This window comes from Drosophila elegans, unplaced genomic scaffold (assembly GCF_018152505.1).
Source record: "Drosophila elegans isolate 14027-0461.03 unplaced genomic scaffold, ASM1815250v1 contig_520, whole genome shotgun sequence".
In the NCBI taxonomy this organism is placed as follows: domain Eukaryota; kingdom Metazoa; phylum Arthropoda; class Insecta; order Diptera; family Drosophilidae; genus Drosophila; species Drosophila elegans.
In genome coordinates, this window is record NW_024545903.1 from 909,308 (window position 1) to 928,430 (window position 19,123).

The 19,123-nt window shown below is 38.6% G+C and overlaps 5 protein-coding genes across 5 annotated transcripts; 2 read left to right on the top strand and 3 right to left on the bottom strand.

Annotated features, from left to right (window-relative positions):
* The first annotated feature begins 1,277 nt into the window (after nt 1–1,277).
* LOC108135388 (paired mesoderm homeobox protein 2) lies at nt 1,278–7,423 on the top strand. Its single transcript, XM_017256085.2, has 3 exons — nt 1,278–1,837; nt 5,554–5,762; nt 6,911–7,423. Exons 1-3 carry the CDS (start codon nt 1,561–1,563, stop codon nt 7,247–7,249), a joined length of 825 nt encoding a protein of 274 aa, XP_017111574.1. The 5' UTR covers nt 1,278–1,560; the 3' UTR covers nt 7,250–7,423.
* A 2,396-nt stretch (nt 7,424–9,819) lies between these two features.
* On the bottom strand, nt 9,820–11,248 carry LOC108135389. Its single transcript, XM_017256088.2, has one exon. The coding sequence runs from the start codon at nt 11,141–11,143 to the stop codon at nt 10,616–10,618; it is 528 nt and encodes a 175-aa protein (XP_017111577.1). The 5' UTR covers nt 11,144–11,248; the 3' UTR covers nt 9,820–10,615.
* Nucleotides 11,249–12,509: 1,261 nt separating this feature from the next.
* LOC108135391 (keratin-associated protein 19-2) lies at nt 12,510–12,905 on the top strand. Its single transcript, XM_017256090.2, has one exon. The coding sequence runs from the start codon at nt 12,559–12,561 to the stop codon at nt 12,826–12,828; it is 270 nt and encodes an 89-aa protein (XP_017111579.1). The 5' UTR covers nt 12,510–12,558; the 3' UTR covers nt 12,829–12,905.
* A 3,053-nt stretch (nt 12,906–15,958) lies between these two features.
* Nucleotides 15,959–17,119, bottom strand: LOC108135359 (putative gustatory receptor 59b). Its single transcript, XM_017256050.2, has 2 exons — nt 16,181–17,119; nt 15,959–16,123 (listed from the first exon to the last, which is right to left on the bottom strand). Exons 1-2 carry the CDS (start codon nt 17,117–17,119, stop codon nt 15,959–15,961), a joined length of 1,104 nt encoding a protein of 367 aa, XP_017111539.2.
* A 746-nt stretch (nt 17,120–17,865) lies between these two features.
* LOC121467704 (putative gustatory receptor 59b) lies at nt 17,866–19,106 on the bottom strand. Its single transcript, XM_041709929.1, has 2 exons — nt 18,168–19,106; nt 17,866–18,110 (listed from the first exon to the last, which is right to left on the bottom strand). The coding sequence occupies exons 1-2, from the start codon at nt 19,104–19,106 to the stop codon at nt 17,955–17,957; spliced, it is 1,095 nt and encodes a 364-aa protein (XP_041565863.1). The 3' UTR covers nt 17,866–17,954.
* Nucleotides 19,107–19,123: the final 17 nt, after the last annotated feature.

The window sequence follows — 19,123 nt, forward strand, 5'->3', positions numbered from 1 at the left end:
AACATTCCTCAAGAACTTTTCGCACACGAAAACGTGAGATAATTTACTAGAAACGAGCCGGACGAGGCTGCTCCCCTTTGCAGGTGGAAAAGCGTAGCCAAAAACCGGCAGCGAAGTGTCAAGTAGTTTGGATAAACTTTTGTGACAGCTCAATTTGGAAGGGAAAATGTGTGTAAGCCAGCCTTCCCGCCAAGCAAGCTGCTCCCCTGCCAACAGCAGAATATTAGAATATTAATAGCGAGCTTTGCAGTGGGCCAACTAATGAGCGGAAGTCCTCTCTCGGGGGATAGTTGCGAATAGTTAAGACCAGGGAAAGCCTTGATGTGGGTTCCCGCACTTGAACGTCAGGCAAACGGAGGATTTAAGTCAGAAAGTTTGGTCAACAAATCCAAAAACGAAAGAAGGTCACAGTCTGGTGTCTATTTCCAGAAGTTCGTTATGTTTAATCCAATTACAAACATCTAAAAGCACTTATATATGATGTAGATAAAGAATCTATTCACTGAAAACCGATAAACATTTTATATCGAATGAAAACTATTTTGATTATAGGCAAAATATTTTGAATGACCCTAATTCCTATCGACAGTGAGTCTATTTAAGGACATGTACAACATATTGTGTAAGGACAACAGCAGGGAAACACCTTCTAAGGTAAAGTTAAACACAGCTGCACAACGACAAAGATCCACAAACATGCACTTAACTAACCAGTTCCGCCCAAGCCTTCCGATTTCCATCGCTCCACTTTGCCGGTAAAGTGAACAGCATGTTGTGGTTATGGAAATTAGCTCAGGAGGATGACAAACAGTGTGCGTGCCAAGATTTATGCCCCGATGTTGCCCGAAACTACTTCAGATGCACTGAACATCCTGCGAAATGGGAGCACCGAATCAGGACGACGGCAACAAAGACACATGGCCAGTGCTGACAGGCAGGACAATGTGAACCGGAGAGCAAACCCTCTGGCTAATTGGTATTTATTACTACTTAAATGCTCAAAACTTGTTGATACTTTTCACCTCGTATTTCAAGCATTTTCCAGCCACTTGAGTCTTGAGGCAACGCCCCCAAAATGTCGGCCACGCAATGGAAGAGAAGAGGCCAGAGGACCATCAGCCAATGGAAGATCGGTGGGCTATAATTAGGCGCATCGCTAGAATCTCAGCGATCTCGGGAGACATATGTTTCGGTTTCGATTCTGGGGATGGGATCTCTCGACGAGCGACGAGCGAGGCAGGGCGCACTCTTTCGATTTTGAGGCTAATTTCAGTGGGCACACGACTTTGGCACGGTTTAGTATCGTCGCGACAATTATCGTAATTAACTCGTTTATGTGTTGTGTGCTAATCCAATTACCAAGTTCGCACAGGATGCCCCCAATCGTGGCAGGCTAAGAGAACAAAAATTAATTCAATCAATCGGACAACCCAAGAATTAAGTTCGAAATTAAAAATCAGTTGCATTGTCTCGCGATCGCGATCCCAAATAAATCGAAAGTGTTTTAGACAAAAGTTCAACCTTAAATTTATACAATATTTTGCAATTGATTTGCTAGACATGTTAAACTACCAACAGCAAATGCATTCGCTGCCCGTCGGCAACCCGGGAAATTTCTACTACGGACCGACGGGATCGCATTCGCTCACAGTTTCCGGCGAGGTATATCCAGCACTTCAGTCGCAAAATCTTGAGGCGCCAGATAAACTGAACGATCGTGAGGGCAGTGCCCGAGATCTGGACAAAATGCACCGATTTTCGGTAGATAACATCATGGAAATGAAACACGAGACCTATGCCAAAGGCAAACTATCCATGGAACTGAATAACAATTATGGTGAGTTCAAGCGTCATTGTTTTAAAAAAACAAAATAAAAAAAAAAAACTCATTCGTACTTCACGGACGAAAGAAATGGCATAATTTTAGTAAAGAAGGTATCATAAAAACCTATACAAATAAAATTAAGTTAACATGAGACGCAATAATTGATTATTAATAAGTAGTTTATTTTGCGTTTGGGATTTAAAAGTGAAAAGGTGTGTCTTTACGCAAAGAGAAAGTTAAAAACAAACTATACTGTCTACATGTCCAACGCCTCTTTTTGTTTCAAATTAATTATTAATTAAGTAATTAAGTATTATTTCAATAATTCTAAAGTATATTTAATTTCGACACTTTTACTAACAGTTAAAAATAATGTTTATTTTGGTTCTTTCTTAAATTAAATACAATAAGTGCAACTTTGCGATGTGGTTCATTTTAATTCTTTTAGAAAGCATTTCAATAGAAAAACCAATAAAAAAGTATTTCCGAAAGGGTACTGGAACAAACGACGGTACTTAATTCAAAATTTAATTTCATTTCGGTTCTAGTACCGTTCCCGTTTTCAATCGGTTTATTTGGCTTACCGGTTCCTGATCATTCCCTCATTATTGTTAAGGCTTGTTACCAGTGTAACTTTTTTTTAAAAATCGATCGGTTTCAATTTAACACTTCATTTTCTTGAGTGGGTCCACCTACATGACCTACAAACTTTTGGATTGGTTGAATTTTTGCACCCCAAAAAACGACTTTAAAAAAAAAAAACAAAAAGTCCAAGTATAAATACCCTTACAGCCATTGCAATAAAATAGATAAACTTCTAACCTTCTAACTTCTGACTGAAATTATAATACCCTCTGCAAGGTTATAAATTTTTCACTTTAAATTTTAAGGGAATATAAAGAATAATAAAAAGTTATAGAAATAATTAAAACAGAGAATGGTAAAACATTCTTATGTTAACATAATGATGTAAATAGAAATGTGTAAATTGACTAAGCTTTTATTTATTTTCATTTAAATATTTTCACAGCTCACCGCTTAAAATAGTTGAAATCAGAGCGACACTTGGGTTTATTTAACTTTTAGAGCCTCTTAATTGGCATAATAACCAGCTGTTCTAACAGAATGCCAAAGGACTTAAGGTAGATAGACACTTGCATATACAAATATTATAAGCTTAGATTTTGTGGGACTTAGCCAGAGCGACAATGGCCTAATTCATAAATGATAAATTCATCTGAAATGCGAGCCAAGAGAATTTATTGCATTATTCGCACAACTGCATAATCATAGCTATATCTCTCAGCACATGCATTAATAAGAGGGTATATGTGGAATGAGATGGGATGATATATAAATGTGTGGCGCAACTCATGGATGACAATTAGGTGCCAGATGTGGGCGACATTCGCTCATTTTTGCCGATCCCGGTGCAATGTCATCTCCGTGCATTTTTGCTGCTGCGGTTGCGGCTTAACCCCCCTTAACTACTCCTCCATTCGCCGTAATAGCCCCACAGAGAGGAAACTGTCAACATATTGCTACTGGTTGTCTGCCGCAGCTTAATTTGATGCGAAATCCTAGAAAAATGAAAAAAGTCTCACGAAACTCGTAAAAGAACTCCAACAATTCGTAACCAGTTCGCATAAAGTTTTTCTTTTCTTGCTCCAGGTCGCTAGTTTTCCTTTCCTTTCTTTTTTTGTGGCAGTGGAAACATTTCCGAGCCGACAACACTTCAACATTGTCAACATGACAAAACGTAATCAAAGCTGACATGATATTCCCTCAGTGGCCGCATGCCTTTGAAGCATCCGAGGTAGCGAGTAGCTACCACGACTATAATTTCCAAGTGGAGCATATAAAACGCCAGTCCCACTGTAACCAGTCCCAGACACAGCACGCACTCTATTCCCTGGCCTTCCCTCGTTTATTTTCGTCGCTCGATTGGATTGTAACATGTGCCAGTTGCATCCTAGCACTGAGAAAAGCATTTTACCAAATGGAATTTTATATATATAACTCCTGAATATTAAATAAATTAGTTGTGTTTTAAAACCGTTTTATTATAATTCTTCAAAAATTAATTTTGCTTGACACTCACTTTATCAAAATCTGTCCACTTTTTTAAGTGCTTTAATTCATAATATTGGATGAACAAAAGTTTTTCTAAGTTTTAGCAATAGCACCAAGCTAAAATTATATTCATTTCTAATAATATTATTTGGACAATGAAAATGAAAATAGAAAAACTTGTTTAAGGCTCCATTCTTATTGTTAAAATAAATTTAAAGCATATATGGGATTTTGAGTCATGTTCCTATAATCAAAAAACTTTTTTCGCAGTGTAACTCCTCAGCCAATCTTCACCCCTTGCTGTTGCCGCTGAACAAATCTGATTGAGGTTTCCCTTTCGATTTGTTGGTTTTTTATTAAGCCGCAACTGTTTTTTATCGCTCGTTGGCAATTCAAATTAAAGATCTTCCCCTCACTCACTCCCTAAACACCCGAACCCAATCCCCGGGGACATCAGTTGCCGATGCAGTTGCTCCGGTCTCCCGTTTTTTTTCTTTTACTTGTATGGAGTGCTCCGAGCTAATCTACGATGCAGTTCCCAACTTCGTGGACAGCTTGGCTGACAAATTGAGACAAATGGCGTGGGTAGGAAAATATCTGATGCTGATAGGGATAGTCACGGCAATGGCCACCCAGAAGCTGAACCAAGAAATCCAGCAAACTGGATGCCGGAGATATCAGAGGCAATTTATCTATGTATCTCGGAAAGTGAAAACTAAAAGGAGTGAGAAGTCTTCATTAAAAACGATTATAGACTAACATTTGTTTCATTTTACATACAAAATGGTTTGCAAACTTAAAATGTTAAAAGAGAAAAGATAGCAAATAAATGTTTGACGCCAACAAATTATACAGTATACTACAGAAAACTCTTCCAACCAAAATCAAACCGAATATCTCAGACTTCAAATACATCATTTAACATATTTCTTAGTTTCAATGTGTGATTCATAATAAATTATTAAAAAAAAAAATACGAAAGGAAACTTATTAATTATTTTTGGTTAACCAATAAATTTGATATATATAAACTTGGTTTTTATTTGATTTGGAATATAAGTTAAAGAATACTTTTAAGGGAAAAGAACTTTAGTTTTTTCCACTCTCAACTAAAGTGTTGTGTCGCCTCCAATTAGCTCCAAAATAGAAAATTCAAGGAAAAATTTGTTAATCTTTTGTAAAACGGTTTTAAAGCAAATTCTATGAAAAATCAATTAAAAGCAGCCAGAGACAAAGAGCTCTCTCGCTTATGGCCGCTTAATGTCACAATTTCACTTTAATTAATAGATCGTAAATGTGTTAGCTCATGTTTGTTGGGCGACGAAATTAGTAGACAGCTGTCCGCCGATGTCGTCAAAAGATATTTTATGGTTCATGCCATTTGTTTATGACCCCCCTCCCCCCACACCTTCGAACCCCAAGCGAAGGATCAAACGGAATGCAAAATTTTATGTGTTCACGACAACCCATAAAAGAAACGAAATTTCCTAGCTGGCTGCCAAATTAATTGATATCCGTTGGCTCCTATCGATTATTTACGAGCAGCTTCCCCCTTTTTCCAGCCACTGTCCGCCAAAGAGATTTTGCATTCAGTCCCGCAGGCTAAAAGCCAAAGTAAAAGTGAAAATTCCCAATTAATGGCTCCCTGATTGCAGGCACCAATGGCGGAGGTGGTAGTGGTGTAGCCCCCTGCTCCGGAAGTCTCCCAGTGGGCCACTCAAGGAAGCCGCGCCGCAATCGCACCACCTTCAGCTCCGCCCAGCTGACGGCCTTGGAGAAGGTATTCGAACGGACCCACTACCCGGATGCCTTTGTCCGCGAGGAGCTGGCCACCAAGGTGCATCTGAGCGAGGCAAGAGTGCAGGTGAGCTTTTAATTACATTATTCTTAACAATGCATAGCTTTGGTTTAAAACCCTTGCAGAGGGTATTATAGTTTCAGTCAGAACTTTGCAACGCAGTGAAATCCTACAAAGTATATATATTCTTGATCAGCATCATGTCCATCAGTCTGTCCGCAAACTAGTCTCTCAGTTTAAAAGCTATCTGTATTAAACTTACCCAAAAGTTTTTCGGAGCGAGCCTGTTTGGACGATTATAACATACAGATCCTGAATGAAAAATCGAAAAACTTAATGAAACGAAATTATAACTTTGTTTTTTTAAATTTCTTTATAATATTCCTTAAGATATAGAAATGGTCAAATAATTCAGAATTACATTTTTAGATTCATTAAAATTTGAGGACTATATCTTACAGCAACCAAAGGAACAATCGGATAAATATATGAAAATACATTGATTTCGATATATAGTAATGGTTTGTTACTTTAGAGTTACGGGTTTAATTTATTAAAATCGGACAACAATAAAGCGTAAAATCATAAACTACTTTACTTTTCTTAAAAAATATTTAATTTTTAGAAGTTATAAGGGTATATAAACTCCGGCTTGCCGTAGTTTGTTTCCTTTTCTGTGTTTTCTACCTTCATACGTAACAGCCAACCAACAATTTCAAAGGAAAAATTAATTAAAATGTTAGCAGCCACTTATTTGTTATAAGCTTTCTATGTTTTGATTATTTTACAAATCTGACATGTTACATTGGTTAATGATAAAACATAAAATTTTACATGTGAATGCTACATAATAGTTCATTGTTGTGCATTTATCAAAATATATTTTTACACGTAGCAGTAGCAATGCAGTCCATTGTTTTAAGCTCTGCATTTTGATGATGATTTATGTCTCTTCTAAAAATTAATAATTTACTGGGAAAATAATAATAGACAACAACATGTTCAGGTCTTTCAATTAAATGTTGTATTGAAAGGAAACGTTACGTGATGCAGTCAATGCAGAATTTATAGATCGATCATGAGAAATTCTGGTTAATCTCAAGCTTATTGCACAAGCTCATTCTCGAAATTAGCCACCATTGGCATAGCCCCCAATAGGCAATTCATACCAACAAAGCTAATTCCTTTATCAATTACTCGGACGCATGTTTCAGGTCTGGTTTCAGAATCGGCGTGCTAAATTCCGGCGGAATGAGAGAAGCGTGGGCTCGAGGCCTCTGCTGGATTCGGCTCCACAGCTGGTGCCGGCGCCCATTAGCAATAATATGCACAAATATGCGAGTCTGCCACACCCACCGCCTCCGCCGCCGCCCGGGGCCTATGCCCTCAACTTTGGGCCGCTGGAACTGCGCTCGTGCCAGAACTATACGAACTGCTACGGCGGATTCGGAACGAATCCTGCGCCCAACAGCGGAGTGTGTTCCTTCTTCGGAGCGGCCACGAACTACTGCGTGGCTGCCAACTACGCGAAGAACGCCTATCCGCCGCTCTGATGACGACGGCTAGCTTTTAATGGGCCCCACGAGGTTACTTCATGCATATGTATTTCAATTAGCCAAATTGCATTAATGTTTAAAAATGTATTAAGACTAACATATTCGCCTACCTGACTAATACATACTTATATTTATACGACACAAAACCAGATGTGACGCACCGAAGGAAGCTCCCAATAAATAACATTTTCTAAGACAATATCGGGGGCTTATGTTTAAATTGGGAATAAGGGAATATTGAAGATATATTAGGTGAATTTGATTTCTCACCAAACCAAACCATCTTCACCCCTTGTACTTTTAGACCTCCCAAAAATAAATTACATTTAAATTCCATGTGCCAAATAAATCTAAAGGTAAAAATAACGAAATGGCCAACAAAAAAGTTTGAAACTTGGAATTTTATCTCCATAACGGAAACCAAGAATTTGTAAGTATTTTGAGCACATAACTCAACCGCACCTTAATCCCAAGCTCACAGATAATTAAGTTTACACTCCTTACTACTATAACTCATCCTTCGATAGACAACACTTGTGATTGAATTCAGCATCTTGTGAGCTAAAAGCAATTAGCTCCTTCTCAATATGCTAAAGTTTTCCATTTATTAAACTGTCAGTGGCGTATGAATTTGACATGACTTATTTAATTATTGACTTAGTAATATGATTTAATTAAAAATTCAAATCCCCCACACACAAGAACAGCAGCTCGAGGGGGTTCCATCTACGAGTATGTGTTTTTTCACCCGCATGTGTTAATTTGTATAATAAAACTTAATTAAAGTCAAAACAAATAAACAAACGAGCGAGAGGCACACAAGCACTCGAAAGTAAACAGTGAGGGAAAACTTTTGCCTAGCCGCAAACGTTGGCAAAGCGAAGCCGCAATCAAAGTGGATTAAGATTGTGGAAATCTCGGTTTTCCAGGGCAATTAAAAGTACAGATTGCCGTTCGAAGGACAATAGAATGTGCAGTGCACTCAAACGCATTCCCAAAAGTCAAGGGATAAGGCCGCAAAAGAACATTCCCCGATCCCAGATCCGGATCTCAGTTCCCAGTTTCCAGTTCTCAACTCCCAACTCCCAGATATAGCCGCATCCACTCAAATAGAAGTAGGAGGAGGTTAACAAGTATGTAATATATTTAAATGCAAATAAAAATTCCCTTTTATCCGCAGGCCAAACATGACAGAACCAAACAAGCTGGGAGCAAACTGAGCAGCAGGAAGAAATGCGAAATGCGAAATGCAAATTAACATTCGGAATGTGGAACGGTTTGTGCAGCTAATTTGCATAAAGCGTTGGCGCTCCGAGCGTAAAACATTTTTACAATATTTACGAAATTGCAATAATGTTTGAAAAGCAGAACGGCAGCGATGGAAAAATGCGTTTTGTCCCGTTTTTGCGATGCGGCAAATTGTTTGCCGGGAGAAGGACGACATTTTGCTGACAGGCGGACATGTTGCAGAAGTCCTCCTCGAAAGGGAAATACAAATTTATGGGCCAAACAGCGGCAGACACACACGCACACATACGGTGTCCTGTCAAATCAAATGGCAAACGGAAATGCCAGAGCAAACGAGGTCCTTATGCGAGTTAAATGGAGAGTTATGCGACGGTATACTTCCCCTTTGAAAGGACATTGAAGTGCTCACCTAGAGAGTAAACGGTTGACAGCTTAGATTTTTCACGGACATACTATTATTAACCCAAAGTGCTGCTGAAAATAAATATTATTCAAATAGCTATTGTTTGCATTAGTATATCGGGAAAACATGTAAAAATTATTGTGTATAAATTAATCTACATACTCTGATTTTCAATTTTAAGCTTATCACTCTTGTATAACATAATTACTGAATAATTGAATATAATTAATTAATAATTAACTGCTTTGAATTAATTTTGAACAATTTACATGAAAAATTTGCCGTCGTTAATTAATAGACAAAGCATGACAGCACTTCACTTTTTCCAAATGTGTAAAAACGAGAGACAGTTGGAATCCCCCGTGTCAAGCTCTATAATTAGGTGATAATTTTTGCCTCTGTTAAAAAGCAATTATTTATAAGAGACCTAATGAACGAAGGCTTCGCGCAGATGCGTACTACACATACTCATCCGATGCTGAAGTTCCCACTCTCTAAATGTGGCATAAAGTAGATGACAAGGGCAACATTGTCAGATGAAAGGGAAATGCAATGCGATCATGGCATAAAAAGCAGGGAGATCCCGGTGACGGCTTCTTAAGTTCCATGCCGCCACAGGCAAAAGATTTGTGTACTGTCAGCGTTTTTAGGTTTGAGCACTGTCAAAATATGTCAACTCATGATGGATACATCACATGGATCATAAAACAAGGGGGCGCCACTGAAATCGAGAATAAAAACTTGGCAGGGGGATATTAAACTTATGAAAAAATGTATTTAAAATCTCATACTTAATTCTGACATTGGAGATCAGATAATATTGTCATCAGCTTCAGATGTGAAAAATCGAAATATGTAGAGACCTTACTTTTAAGGATACTTCATTCAATCACAAACCTTAAATAAAAAAGCAAACAAGACTTATAATTTTTATTTTGGGCTGTCCCTAAAAACAAATCCTTATAAGAAATTGTATACGAAATTGTTTTTAAATCTCTGAACACTTCCAAAACCTGCTTGGAAATAGTTTGAATCAATTTTGAAACAGTGAGATTTTACAGCACATGTGAAGGCTGTCAGAACGATCTGACCAATTTAAGAGATGTTCAATTATGACTAAGACCACCGTAGAGCGAGAAATATCGCCAAAACTGCCGAAAGGATTAGTATAATCATAGTGGAACCCTTTGTGATAGCTTCGTCGTTTGCTGTTTTTATCATTTGCAAACGGGTTTCGACGTTTGCAAAATACAGCACCGTGAAGGCTTTCTTCTTCCATCTCCAGTTCACGCGCCATGCGCAAAAAGTAGTCCAAGCAGACCAAATAACTGGGACTTGTATAAGCAATGCTCGACGAATTGTTGCCTCTCATGCACTTAAACTCGTTCATTCCGATCACCTTTAGCGATATGCAGGATTTCACTTCCTCACTGCCAGTTATGACCATTAGATCCCTGGAATCATCTTCGCTCGGCCTGAAAACGGCGTAAGGATCACCGGGCAACGATAGATGGCCACCGAAACGGATTTTCACATCGCTGGGATATTCGCCGGCACAGGTCAATGTCTACAAGACTTCGGTTATTCGTTTGAAGTGAGCAGAGATCGAAGAAAACCGGCTCATGTTAGATTTATAATTTTCGAAAGGGAAAGAACTTGTGTGACTCGAAACTCTCGAATAACTGAGCGACTACAACCAACCATCCTTACAATCAGCCTGCCTTCCATCGCAGAATGGCGAACACTAAGAGTGATGCTATGAGCCAAAGTACAAGCAATGGGGATGCCAGCAAACGGTCGGCATTTCCTTGTAGGCTAATATCTGCGTCCAGGTCATGATTGGTATAATAGTAACCCGACTGCTCGTCCTCGTCATAGCCCTTGGCGCCACAGTGTTCCCGAAGTTCCGTCGTCAGATTCATCGGATAGTTGTAGCACATGCGGTGGCTAAAGCCGAAATACCAAGTCTTCGTTTCGTTCCACTCATTTTGGCAACTGACGGCGTACAGATCGTTGAGCTGGATGGTATGGCACCTGTTGATTTCCAGGAAACTAAAGACTAGCAGATAACTGCTGTTTTGACTTTTCATCTGGAAGATTGTGTAGGGGTCCTCGGCCCTAATCAGCCGATTGTGATACTTCTGGCTCAGGGTTTCCGGTACTGTGGCCGAGCAGACGATTCTCATGGAATCTGTGAACATCGACTTACAAAGCTTTTGAAACTCATTGATACCTGGCATTTCTCGCGGCGCGTTTGCAACAGAAATTTTGAACAACTTTTCAGTCTTGTTTATGCTGTCTTGTTTTAGTTTAATTTATGAATTTGTGATTCACAGCAATGTGACCTGCTAGCAAGAATAACAGAAGTCGGTCTTGAATTGATCTTCAGAACCGGATTGAAGTCCAGATGGAATCAGAAGTCGAAACAATCATGTGTTTACAAAATTTTATGACAAACATTTATTTCCAACCAAGATTAGGTTATTGACATAGCCAGATCTATTATAAAAATATCGAAAGTACGCAGGTTTTCTGAAAAACAGTGAACAACATGTTTAACAACTACAAAACACGGGTTATTTCAATTGATATATATTTATTTTATTAGATTTTAAAGTACCGATGAAAGTCAGATGTAGTTTGAAGTAGGAACAAAAAAAAAATATATCAAGCCAAAGTTTATATGCCCTCATAGTCATAACAAAAATATAGAATTCTTTAAAAACAACCATTTTTTATACGTATGTTTTGAAACAATGAAGTTATGTAGATTTTCCATTAAATAAAGCATTTATATGAGAAGTCACCTAATAAAGTTTTAAAATCTTAAATCTTAAATTTCTGAAGTTTACAATTATTATTCAATTAAAATTTGTACATTATTTTTGTTGTTTTATATAATATAGACGTCCGATCACAACTTATGTACCTAATGTGGTATAGAAAACAGTCTATTCTTAAAGTTCAAATTGACAGATTAGTTTGGTTCAAAACGGTAGGACATAGAACTTCAAATAGTAAGGTTCTCATTTAAATACGGCCTTAGGCCAACATATTAAATTACAAATGAAACAAACAATAAAAATAAGGTGAAAACAATTTTTTTTATAGCGATATTAATGTCCAATAGCCAAAACCAGCAACTCGAATAGAAAACCCATTAATGACAGTCTTGATTAGCATAATGTATATTAAATGATAAACAAAGTGTGTGTGACTAAGCGAATGTGATAGCCGAAAAACAAAGTCCGGCGAAATTTCATACCTATTATTATACAAATTTTTGTTTGTATTTTATTTTATGCTAATGTGCGAGCGGCAGAGCTCAGCCCGAGTGATTCCCAAAATCCCACAATAAACGCGTAAGTTTTACGTAAAGGTTAACCCCAAACTCCAAAACTGGTATCCCGAGGGTATGGTTGTCAAAATTTTGTTTTTGATGCGGTTTCCCCCGCTTCTCGCTCTGCAAATTGTGTCATTTTCGATGGGATCGATTAATTGGAGAGAATGGAACTGGCGCGCTAACAGGTGACGCCTCCAGAACCAGACGAGCAGGTTGTTGAACCAAGCGTTTCTACTTATATAATAGGCCCGCCGAATCGAAATCGATCAACAGTCTCAAACGGAAAGATCTAAAGTAAACAAGCCAACCAAAATGCGAGCTGCCGTCGTGTTCGTCGTTGTGATTTTCGCACTCCTCAGTGCCTTGGAGGCTGTGCCCGCTCCCCAGTTTGGATACGGTGGATTCGGTGGCGGATATCCTGGCGGCTATGGCGGTTATGGCGGCTACGGCGGTTATCCCGGCGGATACGGAGGCGGATATCCCGGCTTCGGAGGCGGCTACAACCGCGGATTCGGCGGCGCCAGTGCCTCGGCATCCTCCTCGGCCTCTGCCGGAGGCTTCGGCGGCAACTATTACGGATAAAGCCCTGTAGAAACATATGTATTCCTTTTAATATTTAAAATTAATAAACCAAATTCAATATTCTTGTGACTCCAAAAGTTGTGGTGTTGTATTTGTGGCATTTGTGCCTAGTGTTGATGATACTCAAATTCGAAGACATATTTGAGAATCATAGTTCGAAACAGCTTATCGTTTGCTTAAATGTTTTATTTAAAAGAAGACATTTCCTTTTGTAACGCTTTTTAACCTCTGAAAAAGAAACCATCAATATTTGATGTCCACAAGCCTCATATTAAATCTTGTTTTTTAATATTTACTGAAATTCTCTTCATAGAGGTCAAAGTGTGCATGATATTTTACTGGTGCAACGAAAATTCAAACATTTTCGGAAGAGGGGGCAAAAACTTTGCAGCCCAAAAATAACTTTCACTTGGGCAAAATTTTCGATTCGCCACAGCTGTGGCTTTTATTTGCCCGACTGCCAAGTAAATCAATGCAGAAGCTCTGGTCCTCGCCTCCAAGGATGCCAAAGTCAGGTCAAATCCACTGAATGTGCATCGAACTTGGTTCAACGACTTTGCGGCATCATTAAAAACTTTTGCCTGCCATCTTGAGCAGTCTTTAGCCGACCTTCTCAGCTCAGCTCTGACTTTTGGTCGCAAACAGCACACATCCGGAGGACATTTCCCCATATTGTTATTTTTAAAATTTATGGCCTGCGGCAGAAAGGCAACAGGGAATGCAAGTTAAGCCGAATAGCTTCTTTGCCTGTTGACGTTGACTCAAAGTTGCGTTGATAGACGCGAGGTTGGTCCTTCTCTTCAGCTTTTGCTCCTGCCACTGGCCATTCAATGTCGCGGCTCTGGCATTGATGTTCATCCATTGTGTCCTCTGTGTCCTGAGTGTGCTGTGTGTCGTGTATGTCCTCTGTGTCGTGTGGCCACTGCACAATGCCCCGTGCATTCTGCATCCTCCATGGCCTCTATTCAACGAAGCCTGCAAGTCATGGGCATTCAAAGGCATAATATAATAACGCGTTTATGTCCTCTCAGCAATTTTATGATGACCGTTGCTGCGGCCAAAAGGAGAAAACGGTGCTCCGGGCAAAGCCAGAATAATGATGACCAGCAGACTTGACCAGGATATGTGTCCCTCAGTTGTGTGAGTAATGACATGGTTGGATGGTTCATATAAATACGATTTTTATTGCACTATCTATGATAATATTGTGGGTTTCCTCATTTAATATTCTGTATAATATAAAAACGGAAATATTTTGGGGCACTACAATGCACATCACTGCTTTATTTTCTCACACTTAAAGATTTGTTCTTCCTTTATGCATTATTTAAATTGTTTGAAGAAAATGCTGATATGAAAATGTTTTAAAATGATAGATCAAGACTAAAATATTTTTGCCTGCTTCCAAAATCCCCTTCAGCGCAATAAAAAACATGTTTTATTTGAAGACTTATAAGCGATTGAAATGATTTGTCGGCCAAAATCAAACAACTGTCTAATCCCAGCCAATTTACAATGGTCTGGCGATGGCAATGGGAATACCAAATCAAGGATTCTTTTCAGCAACACGGATAGGGCGGATCCAAGGTTTTCGGGAAGGGGTAAAGTGCAAACTGTTCGCCTAAAATATGTCAATCGGAATGTAAATCATTGCGTAATTTGCATTTTGAGCAAATCAGCTTCAATTCAAATTGTCGATGCCCGGTGCCGCTGTTCCTTTTGCTCCTGCATGAATTCCCCTCGATCCACATGCGTTTGTTTCTGTTGCTGGCAACACGTGAGTTATGGCGACGATTTTGACAATTGCCAAGCGACGGGCACGCCCACCTACCCAACGGCAATGGGCGTACAGCCGTCGCATCCGTTACGTGCTCATATATGTTTGCTTCTCGATCCGAGGATAATAAATCTTGGCTCTTGTTATCCAACATAATTGTGTTGACGTGCCTCGATGCGAATTCAAATGATGTTAATATATATTAACAGAACCAATTGCCGCCAGAAATCATCTCATTTTAGAGTAGTAAATTATTTTAAAACACCGTCATTCCAGTTTAATATAAAAGATTAAACTTATGGGACCGAACTGGTCCCACACACTTTCTTTTCTAAATATATTCTAAAAAATGTATTTATTTATTATAGCATTAAGTATTGTTTTAAACTAATCGCATTGAAATAACAAAAAGTCTCAGCTCTTTATAAATACAAATACAATTTTTGAAACCACTTAAAAAGGGTTTAGTTTGAAAAGTTCTAAATGTAAATCCGTTATAAAAGTTAAAAAAAAAAACTAGCACAATGAAAATATAAATTGTAATGCATACTAAACTGGTCATTTAAGTTTGAATTAAATTGGTATATTCAAATAGGATTTGCTTTTAAGCCGATTGAAAAAGAAGCAGGCTATAAATTCCAGAAACCGCAAATAGAATAGTGCAAAACTTTGATACACGTTTTGCCTGGCAAAAGGAATTAGATTTGAATTCAGCGCTGGGTAGAAACGAATTTATTGCGAAAATTATGCTTTGATTTATTTTATTTCATTTTATTTATGCCTCCCTAAACTCTCGACTTTCGCCCATTTCACCTGCTGCCATTCCCAGTTTTTCCCCGACTAAGTTGTGCCAGTGTAAAAGTGTGTGAAAGAGTGTGCGTGTGTTTATGACACAACTTTCATCACGTACTACGTAGAGCAGATGTGCATACGCCAAAAAGTATGCAACAGCAAAACGTGATTTCGTTTTAAATTTCAACTGCGAGTGCTGTCAAAGCTGAATTTATTTGCTGAACGCATTCATTTGGAAATTATCGAATAGGAAATTATTGGCTCCTGCAGAACAGAACGCCTTTGTTGCCATATTGCTCACATTGTTGCCCGTAAGCGGTTCAAACGTGGGCATTCACAATCCTTAAATTATTTCTTGGCATAAAATGATTGCGGAATCACAATAGTTTGGGGACATGTGATTGGCAGATTATTGCAAATCAATCACGCTTAACAATACAAACATAGAAAATTTATCACAAAGACATTTTAATAGCAAATATAACAGTTTCAAATTTCGTTTTACAAACAATAAAGTAAACTTTTATGCAAAAACTTTTATACAGGTGGTTGTACAACAAATTAATAAAATCTATTCCCCATAACTAGATGAAACTGCAACAGCATTAACATATAATAAAATACACTGCTAATCATGTCAAACCAAAGACTTCGATTTGGTTGAAAAAGTCCACAAGTCCACAGTTGTAGCTTCGAACTGTTGGCGTAGGTCACATATCCACTTATCTACATAGTTGGTAATTTAATCAGAATATTTATGGTAAACCATTTTAGTTCTAATACCTCTTTTGTCCAGCGCCTTTCACTCCAAGCGTGCTTAGCCGAGCTCTGATACTCCACCACCAAATCGACCATGTGGTCAATGAGATAATTGTCCAATGTACGAACTTGATATCCAACAGAACCGTATACCATCCAATACACGGGTGTAGACTCGTTAAAGGCGAAGAAGGCTCCCCAATAACCTCGGATTATACCAATTATAAAGTAATTGAATCGGGAGGCTAACATCTGAGGGCCAAAGATCTTGTTTATATTATGCGTTGTTTTTGTTAGACATGCATGAAGTAACCAGAGATCTTTCAGCTCCTTCAGTTCTGTTGACGATTTTGATGTTACTATTTCATCCAAGCGTTGATTGACATAATCAAAGCCTCGAGCAATGTGCCACAAAGCTAGAAAATAACTCATTGGCACCATTTCCAGAATATTTGCAGCATTTGTCAAGAATATAAATGTGGCTACGTTGGTCCAGTTAAAAGTGTCGATCGAATAAAAAAAGGAAGCGGTTTCGGTGATGCACATCCAGAACACGGTGAAGAACTTTACATAAATTAAAACCATTAACGATCGCCGTGTTGCTTGTACTTTTCCACATTGCTCCTCCCTCTGACGTAATTTTAGCAACAATGGTTGCATTTCCTTAAACGCTGTATCACGAAATCCTCGCGATAGAACCGTATACAGTATGACCAAATAGGACACCAAATACCTAACGTTATAGGTAATTAAAACAAGATATGGAAAGTTCTGTTTCGATTGAAAAACCAAACGAATCCTCCACATAACTATGGGCAACAGGGTAATCGTAACGATATTGGCAACCAATGCATAAGCCCGGCAAAATGGAGAACTCCGGAACCTCTGGTTGAGCAGTCGTTGCGAAGTAATTCCAATTGCCAGCGAATAGCCGAAAAATATTTTCATCAACGGAAAAACCATGACCACGTCTATTGTCAACCAGTTTGAAGGCTCAACTGAAGTCATTTACTTTCCCAATAAAGTAAAGTGCTCATATCGATAGAATGTAAACTATAGATGCAGAAAAGATAGTGTCACAAAGTTAGCATTAACTTAATTAAACAAGGATTCTATTCAAAGGAAGATGGATTCTATTCAAATACCAACCGATAAGCTAGTTAATTATTTAAATTCAGAGAAAACTGTAAATGTGGGGTCATATAGAATGCCATTTGTAATAGAATTGAAGGTGGATTGATTAGTCATGTAGAGTTCACACAACTTCCAATTCAGTTTCAAGATCGTAGATAATATAAGCACTCAGTTGTTAATAACGTAGCTGTCGATCCAATTTTTTAAAAAATTTGACCTCGATGACTTTTTTTTTGAGAATGTAATCGTTTCATAGAGTAAGAAATATATAGAGGCACCATTTGCTCTGCCCGGACCTCGGCCCAAGCTCTGCTGAGAGCCATGTTCGAAGCTAACCTTGATTTCCCACCCCACTTTTCAGTTTTTGGATCGAACTTGCAATTCGGTCCCGCAGCGAACTTGCAACTGCACTGCTCGCACCAGACCTTAGCAATGGGAGCGAGCAGTTCAGATGCAGAACCTCACCGCGGGACCGAATTAAAAGTTCGAATCGAACCGTGAGAGACTGAAATTTTCCCCTTTTTTAGTCTAGGTGGCATCACTGGAAATGTCACTCGAGAGAGTGTGTCCCTACTCTATGGTTTCAAATTTCGGTTTACAAACAATAAATTAAACTTTTATACAAAAACTTTTACACAGGCAGTTAAACAAAAAGTTATTAAAATTATTTCCCCATAACTAGATGAAACTGCAACAGCATTAACATATAATAAAATACACTGCTCATCATGTCAAACCAAAGACTTCGATTTGGTTGAAAAAGTCCACAAGTCCACAGTTGTAGCTTCGAACTGTTGGCGTAAGTCACATATCCACTTATCTACATAGTTGGTAATTTAATCAGAATATTTATGGTAAACCATTTTAGTTCTAATACCTCTTTTGTCCAGCGCCTTTCACTCCAAGCGTGCTTAGCCGAGCTCTGATACTCCACCACCAAATCGACCATGTGGTCGATGAGATAATTGTCCAGTGTACGAACTTGATATCCAACAGAACCGTATACAATCCAATACACGGGTGTAGACTCGTCAAAGGCGAAGAACGCTCCCCAATAACCTTGGATTACACCAATTATAAAGTAATTGAATCGGGAGGCTAACATCTGAGGACCAAAGATCTTGTTTATATTATGCGTTGTCTTTGTTAGACATGCATGAAGTAACCAGAGATCTTTCAGCTCCTTCAGTTTTGTTGACGATTTTGATGTTACTATTTCATCCAAACGTTGATTGACATAATCAAAGCCTCGCGCAATGTGCCACATAGCTAGAAAATAACTCATTGGCACCATTTCCAGAATATTTACAGCATTTGTCAAAAATATAAAAGTGGCTATGTTGATCCAGTTAATAGTGTCGTTTGAATAAAAAAGGAAAGCCGTTTCGGTGATGCACATCCAGAACACGGTGAAGAACTTTACATAAATTAATACCATTAACGATCGCCGTGTTTCTCGTACTTTTCCACATTGCTCCTCCTTCTGACGTAATTTTAGCAACAATGGTTGCATTTCCTTAAACGCTGTATCACGAAATCCTCGCGATAGAACCGTATACAGTATGACCAAATAGGACACCAAATACCTAACGTTATAGGTAATCAAAATGAGATATGGAAAGTTCTTTTTCGATTGAAAAACCAAACGAATCCTCCACATAACTATGGGCAACAGGGTAACCGTAACGATATTGGCAACCAATGCATAAGCCCGGAAAAATGGAGAACTCCGGAACCTTTTGTTGAGCAGTCGTTGCGAAGTAATTCCAATTGCCAGCGAATAGCCGAAAAATATTTTCACCAACGGAAAAACCATGACCACGTCTATTGTCA